Genomic DNA, 17,783 nt, shown 5'->3' with positions numbered 1-17,783 from the left:
AAATGGAGGAGGAAGCCTTTTTACAGAGACCATGAAGATGAAGGGTCAACGGCACGGCATTGAAAATCCTAGGGTATAGGGTTCCTCGAGAAGGCGGGCCTCGATCCCTTCCACCACGTAGAAAACGACACATAGCTGCCGTAGATTGCCACCACTCTCCTGCCGACATGTGCAAGGATCCTTGAAACTTGCAAACTGACGCGCGAACTGTTTGTCACTTGGGAAGATCAACAGTCTCTAGACAGCTCGGGAAGTTCAAAAGACAAGACTTGCCCTCAGTAATTTTATTCAAAATTTTCGCTCCAAAATTACCTCGTGAAAATTAATTTCAAAAATTTCAAATCTCCAAATATCGATCCAAGAGAAGATCAAAAATTTTGGGATTCTGAAGGCCGACCCATTCTGAAGAACATGAAATTTCCATAGTCATTCAGGCAAGAAAATTGGGGGGTAACTGTTGGGTCATGGATCGGCCATATAAAGGCCCAACAGGCCTCTAGTTCCAGTCCAATGTACAAGCCCACTAAAGGCCAGGCCCTGACCGAGACATAATCGGCCCAGCCTGATGCATAGTCAGCCCACCCAAAGCATAATGTCCTTGTACCCAAGGTACAATAGTCATTCGACGATTAAAGATAATCCATGTTCAACAATGAACGTGGGATTCAGCCAACGCCCAAACATAGCACCCACATTCGCCAGAACGTGGTACAGCTGTCAGCGCCAAATCAAGACACGTGCACCCGAGGATTACTCGGAACCCACTTCCGACGCAATCGTGGCCGACCCACCCACTAATACACTCCACAATCTCATAATCGTGGAGTAACCCACAACCTACGATCCACTTCGCCAACATGGCACACGTGGATTCTCGAGAACGTGGGGCCGATTATTTTAGGAGACATCTGCTACCTGATGCCTATAAAAGGGAAGCTCCAATTCATTATTTAAAAATCTGAATTCTCTCACATGCTCTCATTGCTTACTACTCTCTCCCTCTCAAAATCAATTACTGACCTAGGCATTGGAGCTATGCTCCACCGGCACACCCTGGCAGCTGTTATCCTATTGTTTGTTGTCTTTTACAGCCTGACGACTCCTTGAATATCGTGCCACATAACTCCTCGAAAATCTATCATCAACAAACATGATTGATTCCTTGTTGACATTCCACAATTCCTATTCTTTTTATCATTTGCTTTCAATCTCTACATCCAATGGCATATCTTAGTACTGGATAATATATATATCTTAAACAGTCACACTCATCACTTCTGCTTCTATTGATTTCTTCCATCAATGATAGTTTATTCCTTCTTCTTTTCTATTCTTTTTTTTTTTTCCCTAAGCTATGGATTATGCATGCTACTTTTAGCAATACAATACGCTCCAACTTTACAATTGGACCATTATGACCTGAATTCAAGAAGTATATAATAAAATATAAAGTAGAGGAGAATTAGTGAAAGAAAAAGAAAGAAGAAAAAAGACAATAAATTTCTGAGTGGTTTTGAATTAGATGCTTGCATCAATTAACCACTGTGAAGTGTTGGGACTAAGTATGTCTTTAATTATTTTATCCAACTATATGAAATTATTTTACAATTAATGTATGGTATTTATAGAGAAAGTAAGGTGTAGTAAAAAGTGTAGCAAATTTAAGATAGGTCTACAAGAAGATTAAATCAAGGCTTAAGATGGAAAAAGCCTTACATAGGAAGTATTATACCATCTCTCATTAAACTTAAGGTGGAAGCTTGAATTTGAAAAGAGAAAGAATTGATTTTTCTTTTTGGGTAAAGTCTACATACTCCCCTCAAACTACCACCAAATTGACAATGTCTCCCCTCCCCTCCCCAAAAAAAAAAACTTTTAATCTTGACAATGTCCCCCCTAAACTACCAAATCATTGCCAATGTCCCCTCTTAGGCTAGCAAAACAAAAAAAACCAATGTATTTCTCAATAAGACAAAAATACCCCTATAAATTCAAAAAAATAAAAAAATAAAAAATATTTTAATTAAAAAAAAGGAAAATTTTAATTTAAAAATAACGATTTTTTTTAAAAAAACAAAAAACAAAAATTCTTTTTTCAATGAAAGTTTTAGTTTTTTTTTTAAAAAAAACAAAACAAAAAACAAATTTTTTTTAAACGATTTTTTCCTAAACATAAATTTTTATTTAAAAGAAACCTTTTTTTAAAAAAAAAAAAAATAGTTTTAGAAAATGAAAATTTTTATTTTCTTAAACGAAAATTGTTAATTTTTTTTTAAACTAAAATTTTTAATTTAAAAAAGTTATAAAATACAAATAAAAATAAAAATAAAAATAAAAAACAAAACAAAAAAAATTCAATTTTTTATAACAAAAAAAAATCGAAATTTTTTAATTTTTTTTTTCCTATAAAAAGGATTTCTTTTTTAATTTTAAATTTGCCACCCTTTGGATTTTTTTTTTTTTTTTTTTAAGTTTTAGGTTTTTTCAGAAGTTTTAGTATTTTTTGTTTTTATTTTAGTAAAGGTAATTTCGTCACTGGGGGAACATTGACAATTTTTGATAGTTTGGGAGGACATTGTCACGATTAAAAGTTTGGAGGGGACATTGTCAATTGAAATGTAATTTGAAGGGGGTATGTGGACTTCCCCATCTCTTTTTCTTTTGTGTGTTGACAGGATCTAGTGTGGCAAGCATAAAAAGCTAAGTGTGAGCTCAATGTTTAGAATCGTTGATGAAGCGGACAATGATCTTGTGCAGGAGGTGTAGCAAAACTTGATGTGAGCTCAGATGATCAATAATTTGATGCAGTGCAAAAGAGAATCTGATCTTGAGCTAGGGTGGAATCTGGCAGTGCCGGTGAACACGGTGGTGATGACGGTCGGCATACAACAGCGAATGACGGCCACCAACGGCATTGCAAAACTATGCTAGAAGCCATTGACTGTCAATCGAAGAATAGTGGCCGAAGTCGATTGCAGCAGCAGTTGCTAGAGGTGGACCAAGTCAGTGTTTGCGATAATGGCTAAGGAACAAAGCTCGACCACCCTCTTTCGGTCATGTTGGTGCTTTTAACCACCCCCAATGGGCCAAACCCTTATATATATATAAGTTTTAGTTTTTTTTAATTATTTTTAATGATTTTAATTTTTTATTAGGACAGAGGACATGTGTCATGTTTTGATTGGACTAACGTGGCGATCTGTTAGTTTTTTTACAAAATTTAGACGAAGGTACTAACTCTGTATTTACCCATAAGTCATGTATTTATCTATGATACAAAATAAAACCTTGGTGGAAAAAAATAAAGACGTTAAAACCCAGTTATTAAAGGTATTTAACCCAATATTGGGCCAAAGCTTCAGCTTAGAAATGCCTACTCAAATTTAACCTACGTAAGTGTGAGCAATGTGGCAGTATGAGGCGCAAACTACAACATCATGCATCTTCACTAGAGAAGTTATTCTAGCTCTCTGGTGGTGTGATGCCCTAAAATATCAAAACCCTAAAAGGACAATTTATTAAAAATAATCGCTTGTTTTAAATCACTAACGTCCCATTAATTTTAAAGAGTTTTAATTATAACCATAAAAGTGCTACTCTTTTTGGAAAATATATTTTATTTGAAAAACAACACAAAATCCCAATTTCAGCTTTTGACCAAATGTTCGTTGGGGGACAGCCAAACATTCAAGCCCAACCTTTAGTGTGAGCATTCACCTAGGGACCACTCCAAATGTTCGTTGACCAAATTGTAAAGCATTGGGCATTGACCAAATGTTCAACTTGCAACCCTAGAACGAGTGTGTAATAAGTACACCGAATGTTCCCACATAGTAATGAATGTTCGATGACAATCTAAAAAGTAATTTTAACCCATTATCCACATTTTCAGACCAAGGCACACCCCTCCCTCTATAAATACTACCTCCTTCTCGCCCCAAACTCCACCCCTACACCAAAAACCCAAATCCTAAGGTGAGAAGAGATTTTATAGAGAGTATAACGAGATTTTGGAGTGGTTTGCCATCTTTTAAGGTAAACTCGTCTGGACATGGTTGGCTTTCATGCTATTCTTGTGATTTTCATGCCCTTTACAAAGTCTTGAGGTACCATGATGAGTTTGTGTTATCATTCTCTTTAAAAAGCGAAAAGGTTTTCAAACGTTTTAAAAACACTTCATGTTTTCTTAGGTTTGTATGCTATTATGTTCTTTACATTATGATCAAACATTCGCCCTCGAACCCGAATGTTCGGCCATAAGCCATAACATTTTAGTAGTGTCCAGAATGGGTGAAATTAATGTTTTTGTGACCTTACTACACATAACTATAAACTATATGTCATTATAGCAGGGGTTTGAAATGTTTGAGGAATCGAGCGAGCATACGAGGTAAGTAAATACTTATGACTACTTTCCATAAAAATATGTGATATATTAGCTGACTTGGCACGAGCATGTTATGAGTATAATTACTTTTTCATACAACTTGGTAAATGTCTTAATAATTGACTAACAAGATGCATCGTATGACATGGTACACCGGTACGTACGGTATAATAGCTATGGGCTTACTATATAGACTAGATTTTGTGTTCAATTGTGTGTTATATGGGCCTTAAATCCAGTGGTTGTTTCGTGACCGGTCAGGCTTGGTTACTACTGTCTCTGCTATATACATAACCCTATACCTTTGTCATGGTATAATAAGCACCCCATTTTAACCAAGAAAAGCAAAATGTGGTTCCAAAATATTGTGGAACGGGTTTAAGAAAGAAAGAAAAAAAAACAATTTTTGTTCGAAGAAAAAGCAATAGATTTTAACAAAGAAGTAAGCAACCAAGGCCTACTCGCAGCGTACGTAGAAGATTAACATGGGTTTTGTTTATAATATGTATATATGGAAGATCAAATTAGGTACCTGAATCATCTGCAGAGAAAGCGAGAAGTAAAGAAAGCAAAAGGTGACCCATTCGGACCTCTTCCCCATCTTCATTCTCTCTCTGAGACATACCATGGTTTACTCATGGATGTTGAGGAGGTTACAATGTAGAAATAATAAACAGGAAGAGGTAGGTTCAGTCCCACATTGCTAAAAAAATGGAACCCTCCAAGCTTGCTTTTCAATAAAAGGGAGGCATATCCTTTCCTTTTAAATCCAAGCCAGCTTATTGAGCTCAATGAGCTGTTTTGAGTTGGGTCATGGGTGTAGAATAAGCCCAAAATCCAATTTTTTAAAAAAACCGGTTACCTGGTCTGGATAACCGGGAAATTGAGGAACCAACCGATTATTTAATAACCGGTTAATCGGGAACTGGTTACCTGGTTCCGGTTTTCCAAAATCAATAACCGGGGTACCCCAGTTCTAGTTCTTGATTTTGTCCAATAACCGGGAACCGGGATCGGGTTGACATCCCTATTAGTTTGATCTCTAAAAGTATATTTCATTGATGTAAAAATGTCTAGAAGAGGAAGCCATGACTTATTTTTCAAGTTTCATCTTAAATCATTATGTCCGTATATGTAACTAAACAAATGATTCTACTTAATGCTAATTAAATGTTTGGAAGATACTCAAAGCTTATACAATTTTGGGAATATGAAAAGTATCTCTTTTTGAAGACTTTAGTTTTGATTTTTACATATTCATGCAAAATATCGTGACCATGAGATGAATGCAATAGGCTTATAGTATATACATCTATCTAGAACTATGAACATTGTGGTATCTCGTGATATATATTTTATAAGCAAACAATGAATAGTTGTGCTTAATATGTACTCTTGCATCATATATTTGATTGTGCAAATTAAAGTTTAAATGCTTAATAGCTCACCAAGTGGTTGACTTTGCTACTCCTGAACTTCATCCATTCTTCAAATTTCAACAAACCCGAGGACTTTCTTCAAATTTTAACACAAACCTAATTCAAATATAGCACCAATCAGTACATATACAATTTGAATAACAACGAAAATGAGCAAACCCAAGAATTTTCCTCAAATTTGTAATTGGCATGCCTTTTTGTTTAACGTGACTTAAAGTTATAATACAAAAGCAGCAAAGCTATCACAATTCACAACTCTTGCAAAACAATACAACTGAACCAATTTATACAAATGCACGCAAAACGAATCTGAACTACCAACAAATAGCAACAACTTTATCTAAAGATAAAAATTGCAATCAGTCAAAGCTATTTGCAAAATTAGAATCAACTCTATTACAATCAATCACAACAAAATTGCATATAACTCTATTCATCAAATTTGCAAATTCCACTAGCAAACGCCAACAACCAAAGATTGGACAGAGGAACAAACAGAAATTGCAAGCCAAGCAAGGTCAATCAATGAAAAAATTAGCCCACTAAATTTACTCTATCAATATTAATTAGAAGCAAGTCCAAGCAATAATGATTCAGCAAAAATTGCAAAAACAGAGCAGTGGGCAGTGGAATAAACCAAATAAACTAATCCTTGCGAGGAGGCAAAGGGTTGTTTACAGTGGTTAGGAATTAATCGCAGAAAATGCTATAAAACCAATGGGCATTGGGTAGTGGCTGGCGTCAGGTAGTGGACGACGTTGGGGAGTAGCTGGTGTTGGGCAATGGCTGGAATTTGGGAAGAGGCGAATGGGCATTGTTGCATTGGTCTCTCTACGTAGTTACGTTGTGGCAGTGGCGGAGCCAGCTATTTTACATTGGGGGTGCCGCTAAATTTTTTTTGGCGTCCTAAAAATTTTCTTCACCCAAAAAAGTTTGGTAATTCACACAATATATGCATCACAAAAAATATCTATAAAAGTTCATAAATATATGCTGAAATTGATATATTAGAAATGTAACATGTCAACACTATATCAAAAAGATAGAAAAAAAAAAAAGTGTCTAAAACTGCACTTTACGGTCTCTTAGAAGTACAAAATCATCAAGTATCGAATCTAAATCGAAACTCTCAGCAATTTCCCTTTCAATATAGAGAACTAAACTATTTGCAAGAAAATCATCCTCCATTTTGTTGCGAAGTCGTGTTTTAACAATTTTTATTGCTGAAAATGCTCGTTCGGTAATTGCTGTAGACACTGGAAGAGTCAAGATGAGACGAATCAATCTATCAATAAAATCATATGTCTTTGATTTTTCCACCTTTGCCAATCCTTGGCATAATTTTGCAATGGAAGACAAATGTTGTAATGCCGGATCAGTAAGCACATCAAGTTCAAAATACCTCAACTGATATCTCAAATTAATTTTCTCTTGCTCAGAAAAATCAAGAGGATAATACTTCTCTGCAAGGATACATATATCGTCAACTTTAAAGGATTTATAAGTATCTTTTGGATTCAAAGCAGAGCTAAGTATCAAAAGTTCCATCGCCTTTTCACCAAACCTACTATCAAGCTCTTGCAATTGAAAGTCGATAGTAGTATTGAATATGTCAAAATGATAATGATGCTCCAATGTAATGTGATTCTTTTGACTACGACCTCGACCTTCAATATAACGAGCACTCAAATCCGAAATGTCAATTTCGGCTTTCTTGGAGAAAGAGACAATGTTCTCAAGCAAATTATCCCAACCATCATCTCTCAACTTTTGGATAAGTTTTTTTGCAATAGAAACTGAATTAATAGCATTCAAAATGTCTTGAGATTTTTGCTGCAAAGCTTGACAAAGAACATCAGTAATGCCCATGATTTCCTTCATTAAATGTAAAATAAATATGAACTCGAAGGATGAAAGCATTTTATAAGCAGCCTTAGCATCTCCTCGTTGAGAGTAAGTACCTCATTCTCTTTTAACATCTTCAAGCACTGTACAAGTAGCACCAAACATCCTTATTAGGTTACAAATAGAATTAAAATGCGAACCCCAACGAGAATCACCAGTTCGTTTCAAAGTGCCAATTTGATTAGCCCATTTTCTAGTTTCAAGCTCACTAATAGCTTCCAAATGAGCAATTTGTGTTGCATGAACAGCTTGTAGTTGATCATGACGTTTACATGAAGCACTGGCCACATTGATAAAAAAGTTCAAATTTGTGAAGAACACATGAACAATAGACACCTCTCTAGATGCAGCAACTAATGCTAATTGTAATCGATGAGCAAAACAATGAACATAGTATGCACAAGAACAGTCCTTATGAAATAATGCTTGCAATCCCTTCCATTCACCACGCATGTTACTAGCACCATCATATCCTTGTCCACGGATATTTTGAATATCAAGGCAATGACGAGAGAGAACATCTGATATTCCATTCTTTAGAGTCAACGCCGATGTATCTTTAACATGAACTATATCAAAGAAACGTTATTGTATAAAGCCATCTTTGTCAACAAATCTCAAAACAATTGCCATTTGTTCTCTCTTAGACTCATCACATGCCTCATCAACAATGATGCAAAATTTAGAGTCTCCAATATCTTCACAAATTTTCTTTCTCACTTTACTTGCAATGACTTGCAAAATCTCCTTTTGAATTGTATGTGAAGTATACTTCGCAAATTTTGGAGCATTTTCCAAAACAACACTAGCAACTTTATCATTATATGATGCCAAAATCTTAATCAGCTCAAGAAAATTACCTCAATTTTTTAAATCAAGAGTCTCATCATGACCTCTAGAAGCACATCCTTGAAATGCAAGCCACCGAACAGCATCAATAGAAGTTTTCACACGTAGTCGATTATTTTGAATTTGTTCAATACTTTGTGCATTCAATACTTTAACGATATGCCGTGATTGATTTCGTAAATCCTCATAAGATTTCATAGCATTATTATGAGGTGAACAAGGATCCTCCCCAATATGAGTCGAAAAGGCACAATTTTTTCCCTCATGAACTTTTCTCCAATTTCTAAATCCCTTGATAGTAAATACATCCCATCTAGGATGTCCATCTCTTTTCATAGTAAAAAGATAGCATGGCAGACAATATGCAGCATCCTTAGAACGAGAATACTCAAGCCAAGGAAATTTTGTGAACCAAGACGCTTGAAAGCGACGAGGGTGATTTTCTAGTCCAGAAAGTGGATAATTTGCAAGAATAAATCGATTTGGACCATCTTTCAAATAAGCCCGTCTTATTTCATCACGTCGATTGATTGGATAGTCCCACATCGGAGGACGTAATCCTGGATCTCGCTCTGTAGAAATAGAAGAAACATCAACTTCATTAACATTGAGTGTGGATGATTTAAAATGAATCTCTTGTGTTTCCGCAATTGGAGATTCAAAAGGATGTTCTTCATCTTCAAACCTTGGAGATTTAAGATGACGCTCATTGGGATTTGAAGTTTCGGCATTAGATTCCAACAGTGTATTACTTTTTGAAATGTCGGCTTCTTTCCTTTTGAAGAATGAATCGATAGTTTTAAATTTTGACATGATTCATGAACCTAAAATTTTCAAGTTAAATCATGACCCCGTAAGAGACAATCAAAGTTTATAAACATTAAACAACAAAATAAGCAATCATACGGATATTAAAGTTTATTCAATCATTCAAATTAATAGTGAAATTAAATTAATGTTTAATCAAAGTTTATATGGATATAAGCAACAAAATAAACATTAAAGTTTAAAACCTACAAATTAAACAGAGGAAAAACAGAGGATGAATAAAAAATGTAGCACAAAAGTTTAGGGTTTAGGAAATTACTAGTGTTGTGACTCACCTGAGAAGATAGAGAGTGTGTCTTTGATTTCGATTTCCTAAGAACCCGCCGGACCCAAAAGGGCCAAATTAACTGAATTGTAGAAAACACCAAAGTATTTGAACTTTTCTCCCAAACCCTCTTCCTGTAAAAGGAGCAAAATATAAATCTAAAACTAGAACATAAAAATACAAAAGCAATTGAGAAGCCAGGGAGGAGGAGACAAGGAGTTACCTGTGAATCTGACAATCTTTGATAGAAAGAACAGAGAACGAAGAGACTAGAGAGAGTCTGAGAGACTGAGAGAGAGTGTCTTAGAGATTTTTTTTTTTTGGGGGGGTGCTCCGCCACTGGCCATAATCACTCCAAGAAAAACAAGGGAAATTTGACCAACTACACATCATTGAGATATTACATCAAACATGTGATGCGTATTAAGTTTGAGCAAGGCCAAAAAAGGAAACAAATGCTTATATCCCTCACAATCAAAGCTTAAACCATAATGACAATAAACAAAAGCAATTCAAGTCATGAATCAAGGTAAGTGGCTCAAGAATGTCACTTAGGCATTTTGTCAAACATGTGGTGTGCACAAATATTTAGTCATGTGCAAAGAACTCACGGATAATGGAAAATCATACCTAAATACATCACAAACAATGTGTATACACACAACCACAACCATAATCAAGCATAACAATTAACAAGAAATGCGACAAGATTAAATCATGGGAATCATATTCGGTTGCAGAGAAACTTGAAGAAAGTGAAAGAAAATAAAAATGTTAAGCACTAAGTTTATCCATTTTGCTTTCATGGTTACCTGTAGGTTGTAGCTAGAAATTTGATTGAGATATGCAGGTGGCTTGTTTGGTGGTCGATTCGCTCGATATTGAGGCCTAACGGAGCACTGAAGCGGTGAGAAATTGAGAAAGGGAACGATTTTTTTCTCGGTGGGACTGATTTATTTGCCGTCTACAGATTGGGTTGAATGGGTTAAGGGGATGGGGGTATACAGTCGTGCGGGTCCTGCGGGAGAACTGGAGAACAGTTGAACAGGAGAAGGGATGCTGGGATGGGGGTGCTGATTGCTGGGGTGCGGGAGATTGCCGAAGGGTAGGTGAAATTGTAAATTTTTTTTTTTTTATTTTTTTTTTATTTTTTTTTAAGGGTGCCGTTGCCGTGGGTTAAAGGTAAAATTGTAATTTTTTTTTTTTTTTTTTGAGGGTGCCGTTGCCGTGGGTTAAAGGTAAAATTGTAATTTTTTTTTTCTTTTTAACCCACGGCATCCTCAAAAAACAAAAAAAAAAAAATTTAAAAAATCCTCGGGGGTGCTGTGGCTTACCACGTGGCTCCGCCACTGCGTTGTGGTTATGATTGAATAAGAGAAAGAGAAAATGGTTTTTTTTTTGTCCATTTGGGCTTAAAGGAATCAGTATTTTCGTTACTATTTTATTAGGTGTTTTTAGCTTACGTGTCAGTGTTCTATTGGATGCTGTAAAGCTGGTGTTGGTATTGATCAAAGGTTTTCTCTTCTTACAAATATGAGGAGATATTTTGTTGTAGTTAATTAAAGATAGGCCACTTGACAAGCACGTATAGTAATTAGAGTAATGATACAATGCACGCGGCGTGCGTGGCACGCCCACGCACGCTAGTGCAAATTTTTTTTTTTTTAAATAATAATAAAATAATAAAAAAAAAAAATTTTGTGCCTGGCGTGCATCACTGTTGATGCACGCCAGGCGTGCAATGTATCATTACTTTAGTAATTAATGGCAAGAAAGCCTAACTAGTGTACTTTTACAAGTAAAAAATAAAAATAAAAATAAAAATAAAAATAAAAGAAAAGAAAAAGAAAAGGGGAGTTAGTATATATGGGAAAATCCAATAAAAAAAAAAAAAAAAAAAAAGTATATATGGGAAAATTGTCTGACTGTTGCCGCTGATAAGGAAACGACACCGTTTCCATTGAAATTTTTTTGGCTAATTTTAACTCCCTCCCTCTCGCAGACGCGTAGCAAGACTCGCATAGGTAAAAATTTTCCACTCCCGCTCTTAAATTCTCTCTCAAATTTTTCTTTCCCTTGTACGGTGAAAGGGAAAGAAATTTTTTTCTTTCCCTCTCAATTTGCCTAGCTAGTGTATTTTTCTTTCCCTTGGAGGGGCTCGTTCACGGTTGTTCCGGTGATCGCAGGAGGTGGGCGGCGACTCTGTTCCGGCAGATTCTTCAGGTAAATCCTCCCTTTAGGTTTTGGTTTGATGTTTATGGGTGTTTGGTTTCTATTTTGGTGTTTTGGTTTTGGGTATGGGATTTTGGGCATGAGATTTATATTCAGGTAATGATAATTTAGTAATCATTGAATACTAAAATCTAATCTGCGTTAGGCACTGTATTCACATGCTTTGAATATGGACGTTTTGTTGTTTGCTAGTTTATTTATCAACTACCAAACTGGACATATATGATGATGATCTATAGAATGAAATTGCCATTTGCACCATTATTGTCCAATTATATATATATATATATATATATATATATAGCTCGCAAATATTCCTCCATGATCCATGAAAAAGGTTTCCAAATTTTCCACACGGTTCAAGCTTTTTGTTCGCATCACAATCACATCCACCCCAACGTTTTAGAAATCTAAAGCTGAAAAGGCCCCTTTTTATTTATATATTTATTTGGAGAATGTTTCCACCATTAAATAAGAAGGATTGAGTGTGCTTGACGGTGCCTAATACCTAATATTTGTTACAGAACATGGGACTTCTTTTGATTCGGGTTTGTTTGCCATTTTTTTTTTCTCTTCACGTTTTGATACATTGTATGAACCACGAAGTATACAGTAGTATTCATTTGTTTCTTATTTCTCATTTTTGTTCTTTACAAAATAATTTAGTCAAAATATCAGGTTTTCCCACATCTCACAGTTCTCTGATGGTGGTTAACATCCACATCTTGGTGAATGTTGGAAATGTCCTGAACCTTGGGGATAGTTTTTATCTCACATGACTGCATTTATTTACTTTACTAAGAATGGAACACAAAAGCTATATTAAGATCTTGAAGAGATTGAGGTTTTGCTTGTGAGGACTGTCTGTGGGGTGACTTAAATTTCATAGGACTGTCCCTTTCTTTCTGTATGCTGTATCATTAGTGGCGACAATGATACACCCCAGTAGTGGCAACCACCAGGTTGCCGCTAATGATACTCATAAGCGGCGATAATCATGTCGCCGCTAATGATACTCATTAGCGGTGACAACCATGTCGCCCCTAATGATAGACCAATAGCAGTGACATATGCTTTAGTTCAAACTATTTTTTGTGTCAACCAAAAATATTAAATGTCGCCGCTATTGAGTGATCATTAGCGGCAACTCACACAAGTCGCCGCTATTGATTATTAGCGTTGGACCATTGGCATCAATCACATTAGCAGCGAAAACAAGTTTGCTAATGAGCAAAGTTATTGTAGTGAATGTGGCGGTCAAAGGCACAAAGTGCAACACTATCTTTCTTCATTCTCTCCAAGTCCCAAAATTTGGCGCGAAACTTTTGAACTGGGATTATTAGGGTTTCAATTTGGGGTTTAAAATACTTTTTCATTTTTGTTCAGAATAGAAGAAATGGCTTCACACGGTGGGAAAGACACATCATCACCTTCACGGTCCACACCAGAGAAATTATCCCCTGTGGTGGTCCTCGCCCATGGGGCTGGTGCTCCTTCCTCTTCTGATTGGATGATTAGGTCAATCTTCAATTCTCTAATTGTTTCTTTAATAGTCCAATTTCATGCAAAATTAAACAAACCCTAGTTTTTTTTTTTTTTTTTTTGTAAGTTCAAACCCAAGTATTTGATGGAATGGTTGTTGGACACTGAGATTGCTTTTTTAGTTTATATTGTAGAAAGCATTCCTTGCTTTTTTAATTTGTATCACAGAATTTGCAGGTAGTCTTTAGGGGGGAGGGGATATGAATAACTTAAAACATGTCATGGCAGTGGGCGTGTGCGTGAAATAGGTGTGTAGAGTAGCATTACTTCATGTTAAATTACCGACTATTTTTAAAATTTAAGCTGATATAAAATAGTGAAATTTAGTCATTTAATTAATATTGTAACAGTGTGAGTGGTTAAATCTTATACCGGATAGTAGTCACACTAACGGGTCCTTACTGTCATTTTGTTGGGAACAAAGAAGAAGAAACACAGAACTTGAAGTAGTATTTCATAGTTGTCTTCAAAACAATGGGAAACATTGTGTGGTATGAATGACATGAATTACCATTGGGTGCTAGTCACAAGAGTGAGTGGTCGATAAAATGTAGCTCAGGCCAAACCCCTGGCTTAAGGTGCTGTTCCAACATATTTATATCAAGGTCTTGTTTTGAGATTTTCCCATGTGTTTATTGTTCAATTCTTTACCTTCTTTTATATTTGGAGCAAAGAAAGGGGGAAGGAAGAGGGAAAAATAACTGCAAAAATTATCTTAGAAAATGGTTTGAATGTTATGAATGACTTAGATCTTGTGAAAATAAAGTTGCTTCATTTTTATGCAGATGGAAAAATATCTTGGGCAAGGCGCTGAATGCTGTTGAAGTAGTTACCTTTGACTACCCTTGTGAGTTTCTCAATCAATTACTGTGTCACTTTTGCTTTATGGTTTTCTAGTCTCCGTTGTCCTGAAGCTGTTTGAGATATCAATACTTTTAGCTTACTAGCTTATTTCAGTAATTTATGAACAGTTGTCTCGAATTATCCTTCTAATATAATGGTTTGACTATTGGCAGACATGTCTGGTGGGAGAAGGAAGCCTCCTCCCAAGGCAGAGAAATTGGTTCAGTTTCATGTAGATATTGTTAAAGAAACTGTTGCTAAGTACCCTGGGCATCCACTGGTTTTGGCGGGGAAATCCATGGGTTCAAGGTGGTGGCAAGGTTACTTAAATTGCATTCAATCAAATTGTTATATGCTGATAAAGAGGGTCGCTGCTTGTAAATGTTTTGGAGAGGGCCATAACAATATTGTCATCCCAACCTATGCAAGTCAATTGATTTGGTATATCTATGTGGATGCATTTTGATGTGCATGCTTTCAGAAAGTACCTCTGTGGCTCAATCAAATCAGAAAATCTATTGTGCATCAATCAAATTGTACGCATCATAGCCTAAAACATCAGAACCAATCCTTGTAACCTATTGTATATACGTCTTATATGGGTCATGACTTGCTATATCAACTATAGAAATATTACAGCTTAAAACCCAAGCTTCATATTTGTAGTATAAGTTCGAATTCTTTAGGATGGCCAAAGGAAAAGTGAAGAAATTACCAACTCAAAGTGGGGAAATGGATCAAGTTGCAGGTCTCTTAGTGGATTGAGTCTTGTTTTTATTTGAAGAGTTAATTGCGTACAAATGATGCCCATGATATTGTATATTATGTTAAATTGTGCTTCAATGCAATCCAATTTTGATATTGATGGAGCATGTAGAATTGTAAGTCAAATAGTAGATGCATACCATACATTATGGCATATCACATTTTTGCTTACTCTTTATGCATTTTAAATTTTCTCTGTTTGTAGAGTCAGCTGCATGGTAGCTTGTGATGAAGATATCTATGCTTCAGCAATAGTTTGCTTGGGATACCCACTAAAGGTTGCCATTCTTTAATGAGTTAACTTTGCACATATCTCTTTTGTGTTATCTACATGCGTTTCTTTTTCCTGAGCATCTACATGAATTATTAAAATATACTAATGGTCTAGTAAAACAAATAATGTGTCTAGAGGGTGAAAATTAACTGAATCGGAAGTCATAATCGGTATTTAACGGACCAAATTGGTTCTCACAATATAGTTAATTTGAATAGTATATTGTGAGCAATACAATGATTCTGCTGTTACTGTCTTTGTTCATGCAAATTTGCCATGTATATAGACTTACAACATAAACTGGCCATTCCTGTGAACTGCATTTTGCAAAGAACCCTACTTCAATTATCATTGGTTTTAACTTATTGTCCAAATATCTAGATTTGTCTGTACATCTCTTCGATGGACTTATGAATATATGATCAATTGATGCTTGGTTCTCTTGGAATTTTAGTGTGTTTTATACCTTATATCTTGACAATGCAATGTGCCTCTTTTGGAAATTTCCAATTCGGTGAGGAATCATGGGGTACTACTCAGCTAATGATAATTGAAATTCCGCTTTGACATTCCATTATCTTGATATAGGGTTCTTTCTTGCACTTACTGGACAATGCAACTCTAAGGAAGATCTCTGACTTACTAATAAATTTTCATTACATGGTTAATAAACTTGTCCAAGCCTTGAAACCTTGTCATCTCATGAAATACTACTATTTCCATTTTATTTATGGTTTTAAGGGCTTGCCCCTTTGAGCTGCTATACATAGACAATGAGGAGAATATGCAAATACTAATTAGAACATTTCAATTTGACATAGTTTCCTTATATAATACAGGGGATGAATGGAGCAGTACGAGATGAAACTTTGTTGCGAGTTACAGTTCCTATAATGTTTGTACAGGTAATGTCTTTTACAAGCACTATTTTTTTTTTCTTTTTTTTTTGTAATGGAGTTACTCTAGTTGCTAATCTACCAATTATGTTTATACTTTTGATCATAAACTCCAAACCCTTTTTGAAGCTTATAAAAAAAATCCCAAACCCTCAAACTGTATTATTTTGAATTGCTTTCTAGCTTTGTAGTGATTTGGTTATTCGTATATATTGCTGTGTGTCGACTAGCATGCTAGAGATTGTAATTTTTCACTTGTTATGGTTTTATATATTATCGTTGCACTAAGTTCTATTTAGTATATCCATATATGCTTCTTTGTGTGTTATTCTCTCTTATGCGTACGTGGTTTGTAATGCTGTGTTCATGTTTCATGAAGGGTAGCAAAGACACTCTGTGTCCACTGGAAAAGCTGGAAGCCATTCGCAAGAAGATGAAATCTCTTATTGGTTTGCATGTGATTGATGGTGGTGACCACTCCTTCAAGATTGCAAAGAAGCACCTTCAAACCAAGGGGTCAACCCAAGATGAAGCTGAAGATCTTGCCGTTCAGGCCATTGCAGCTTTTGTGTCTAGGTGTATTGGAGCAAGGTAATACTTCAGTTGCACAAGAGCTTTTGAATGCTATATTAAGGGTCGTATATTTGTATCATTTTGTCTATATTATGCTTTTTCAGTTTTCTTCTTTTTTCTTTTTCATTCCTTAATCAAAGGCTTTCATGCCTTATCTAATGCTGACTCTGTATTTACTATAAATATTGCTTTGTTATAATTTGTTATTTCATCTAAGGCTACGGTTTATTAGCACCTAAGATATTAGAATGCTTGCAAAACAGTGTTGCACCTGTTTTTTCATTGAGCGCAATATTGAATTTATCTGCTTTTATATTTTATATTTTTTATAAATAATTGAAATATCATTAAAATCATAAGCCACCCCATGTACTTAGGAACTTCCCAAGAGAAGCCACTTAGGAGTTATGGGCAAAAAGAACAAGAAAATCATGATCACTAAGCACTAAAGAGAAAATATAATCGGTTGTCTAGAGATATAAAGTGTTGAAGAAAAAAAATTTAATCTCTTCCAAAGTCCTCTTGTGGTCCTCAAAACATCTATCATTCATTTCCCTTCAAAGACACTACAAAAGGCACAAAGATATCATTTTCCATACAGACGAACTCCGGGAGTTGCCAGTAGGACTTAACAATCAAACAAATTGACTATCTGTTTAGGCATAACCCAAGACAACCCAAATCGATTAAAGAATACATTCTAGATGACACAAGCAACCTCACAATGAAGGAGAGGGTGGTCCACAGACTCTATTTTGTTTGAATATAACATACCAATTAACCACAATGATGTGTTACTTCCGGAGAATGCCATGTAAGAAATTCCATTTGTGGCTCTATGTCACATTTATTATAATTATAAATAAATACAATTACTGTTTTACCATAACCGTAATTATTTAATAATTGTAGTTATGGTGTATTATAATTATAAATAAATACAATTATGGTTTCACCGCAATTGTAATCATATATATATATAAAA

At 35.3% G+C, this 17,783-nt stretch overlaps 1 protein-coding gene and 1 pseudogene across 2 annotated transcripts; one reads left to right on the top strand and one right to left on the bottom strand.

Annotated features, from left to right (window-relative positions):
* Positions 1 to 6,888: 6,888 nt before the first annotated feature.
* On the bottom strand, positions 6,889 to 9,311 carry LOC132174276 (uncharacterized; annotated as a pseudogene).
* A 2,365-nt stretch (positions 9,312 to 11,676) lies between these two features.
* Positions 11,677 to 17,099, top strand: LOC132175136 (alpha/beta-Hydrolases superfamily protein). Of its 2 annotated transcripts, none has more exons than XM_059586976.2 (7): positions 11,677 to 11,896; positions 13,297 to 13,423; positions 14,233 to 14,294; positions 14,464 to 14,599; positions 15,261 to 15,333; positions 16,169 to 16,234; positions 16,605 to 17,099. In XM_059586976.2, exons 2-7 carry the CDS (start codon positions 13,302 to 13,304, stop codon positions 16,818 to 16,820), a joined length of 675 nt encoding a protein of 224 aa, XP_059442959.1. In that variant the 5' UTR covers positions 11,677 to 11,896; positions 13,297 to 13,301; the 3' UTR covers positions 16,821 to 17,099. The 2 variants fall into 2 exon arrangements, with proteins under 2 accessions (XP_059442959.1, XP_059442958.1); XM_059586975.2 differs by having other exon boundaries at positions 11,678 to 11,896; positions 13,292 to 13,423.
* The last annotated feature ends 684 nt before the right edge of the window (positions 17,100 to 17,783 follow it).

The sequence above is a fragment of the Corylus avellana genome, chromosome 3, assembly GCF_965113065.1.
Source record: "Corylus avellana chromosome 3, dhCorAvel1.hap1.2, whole genome shotgun sequence".
In the NCBI taxonomy this organism is placed as follows: Eukaryota; Viridiplantae; Streptophyta; class Magnoliopsida; order Fagales; family Betulaceae; genus Corylus; species Corylus avellana.
This window is presented reverse-complemented; position numbering and strand designations above follow the sequence as displayed.

Excerpts from the sequence above, each read along its gene's own strand:
- LOC132175136 (XM_059586976.2), top strand. The coding sequence starts at position 13,302 with ATGGCTTCACACGGTGGGAAAGACACATCATCACCTTCACGGTCCACA. Across the intron at positions 14,295-14,463 it reads AGTTACCTTTGACTACCCTT|ACATGTCTGGTGGGAGAAGG; the intron begins GTGAGTTTCTCA and ends GACTATTGGCAG. Across the intron at positions 16,235-16,604 it reads TTCCTATAATGTTTGTACAG|GGTAGCAAAGACACTCTGTG; the intron begins GTAATGTCTTTT and ends TGTTTCATGAAG.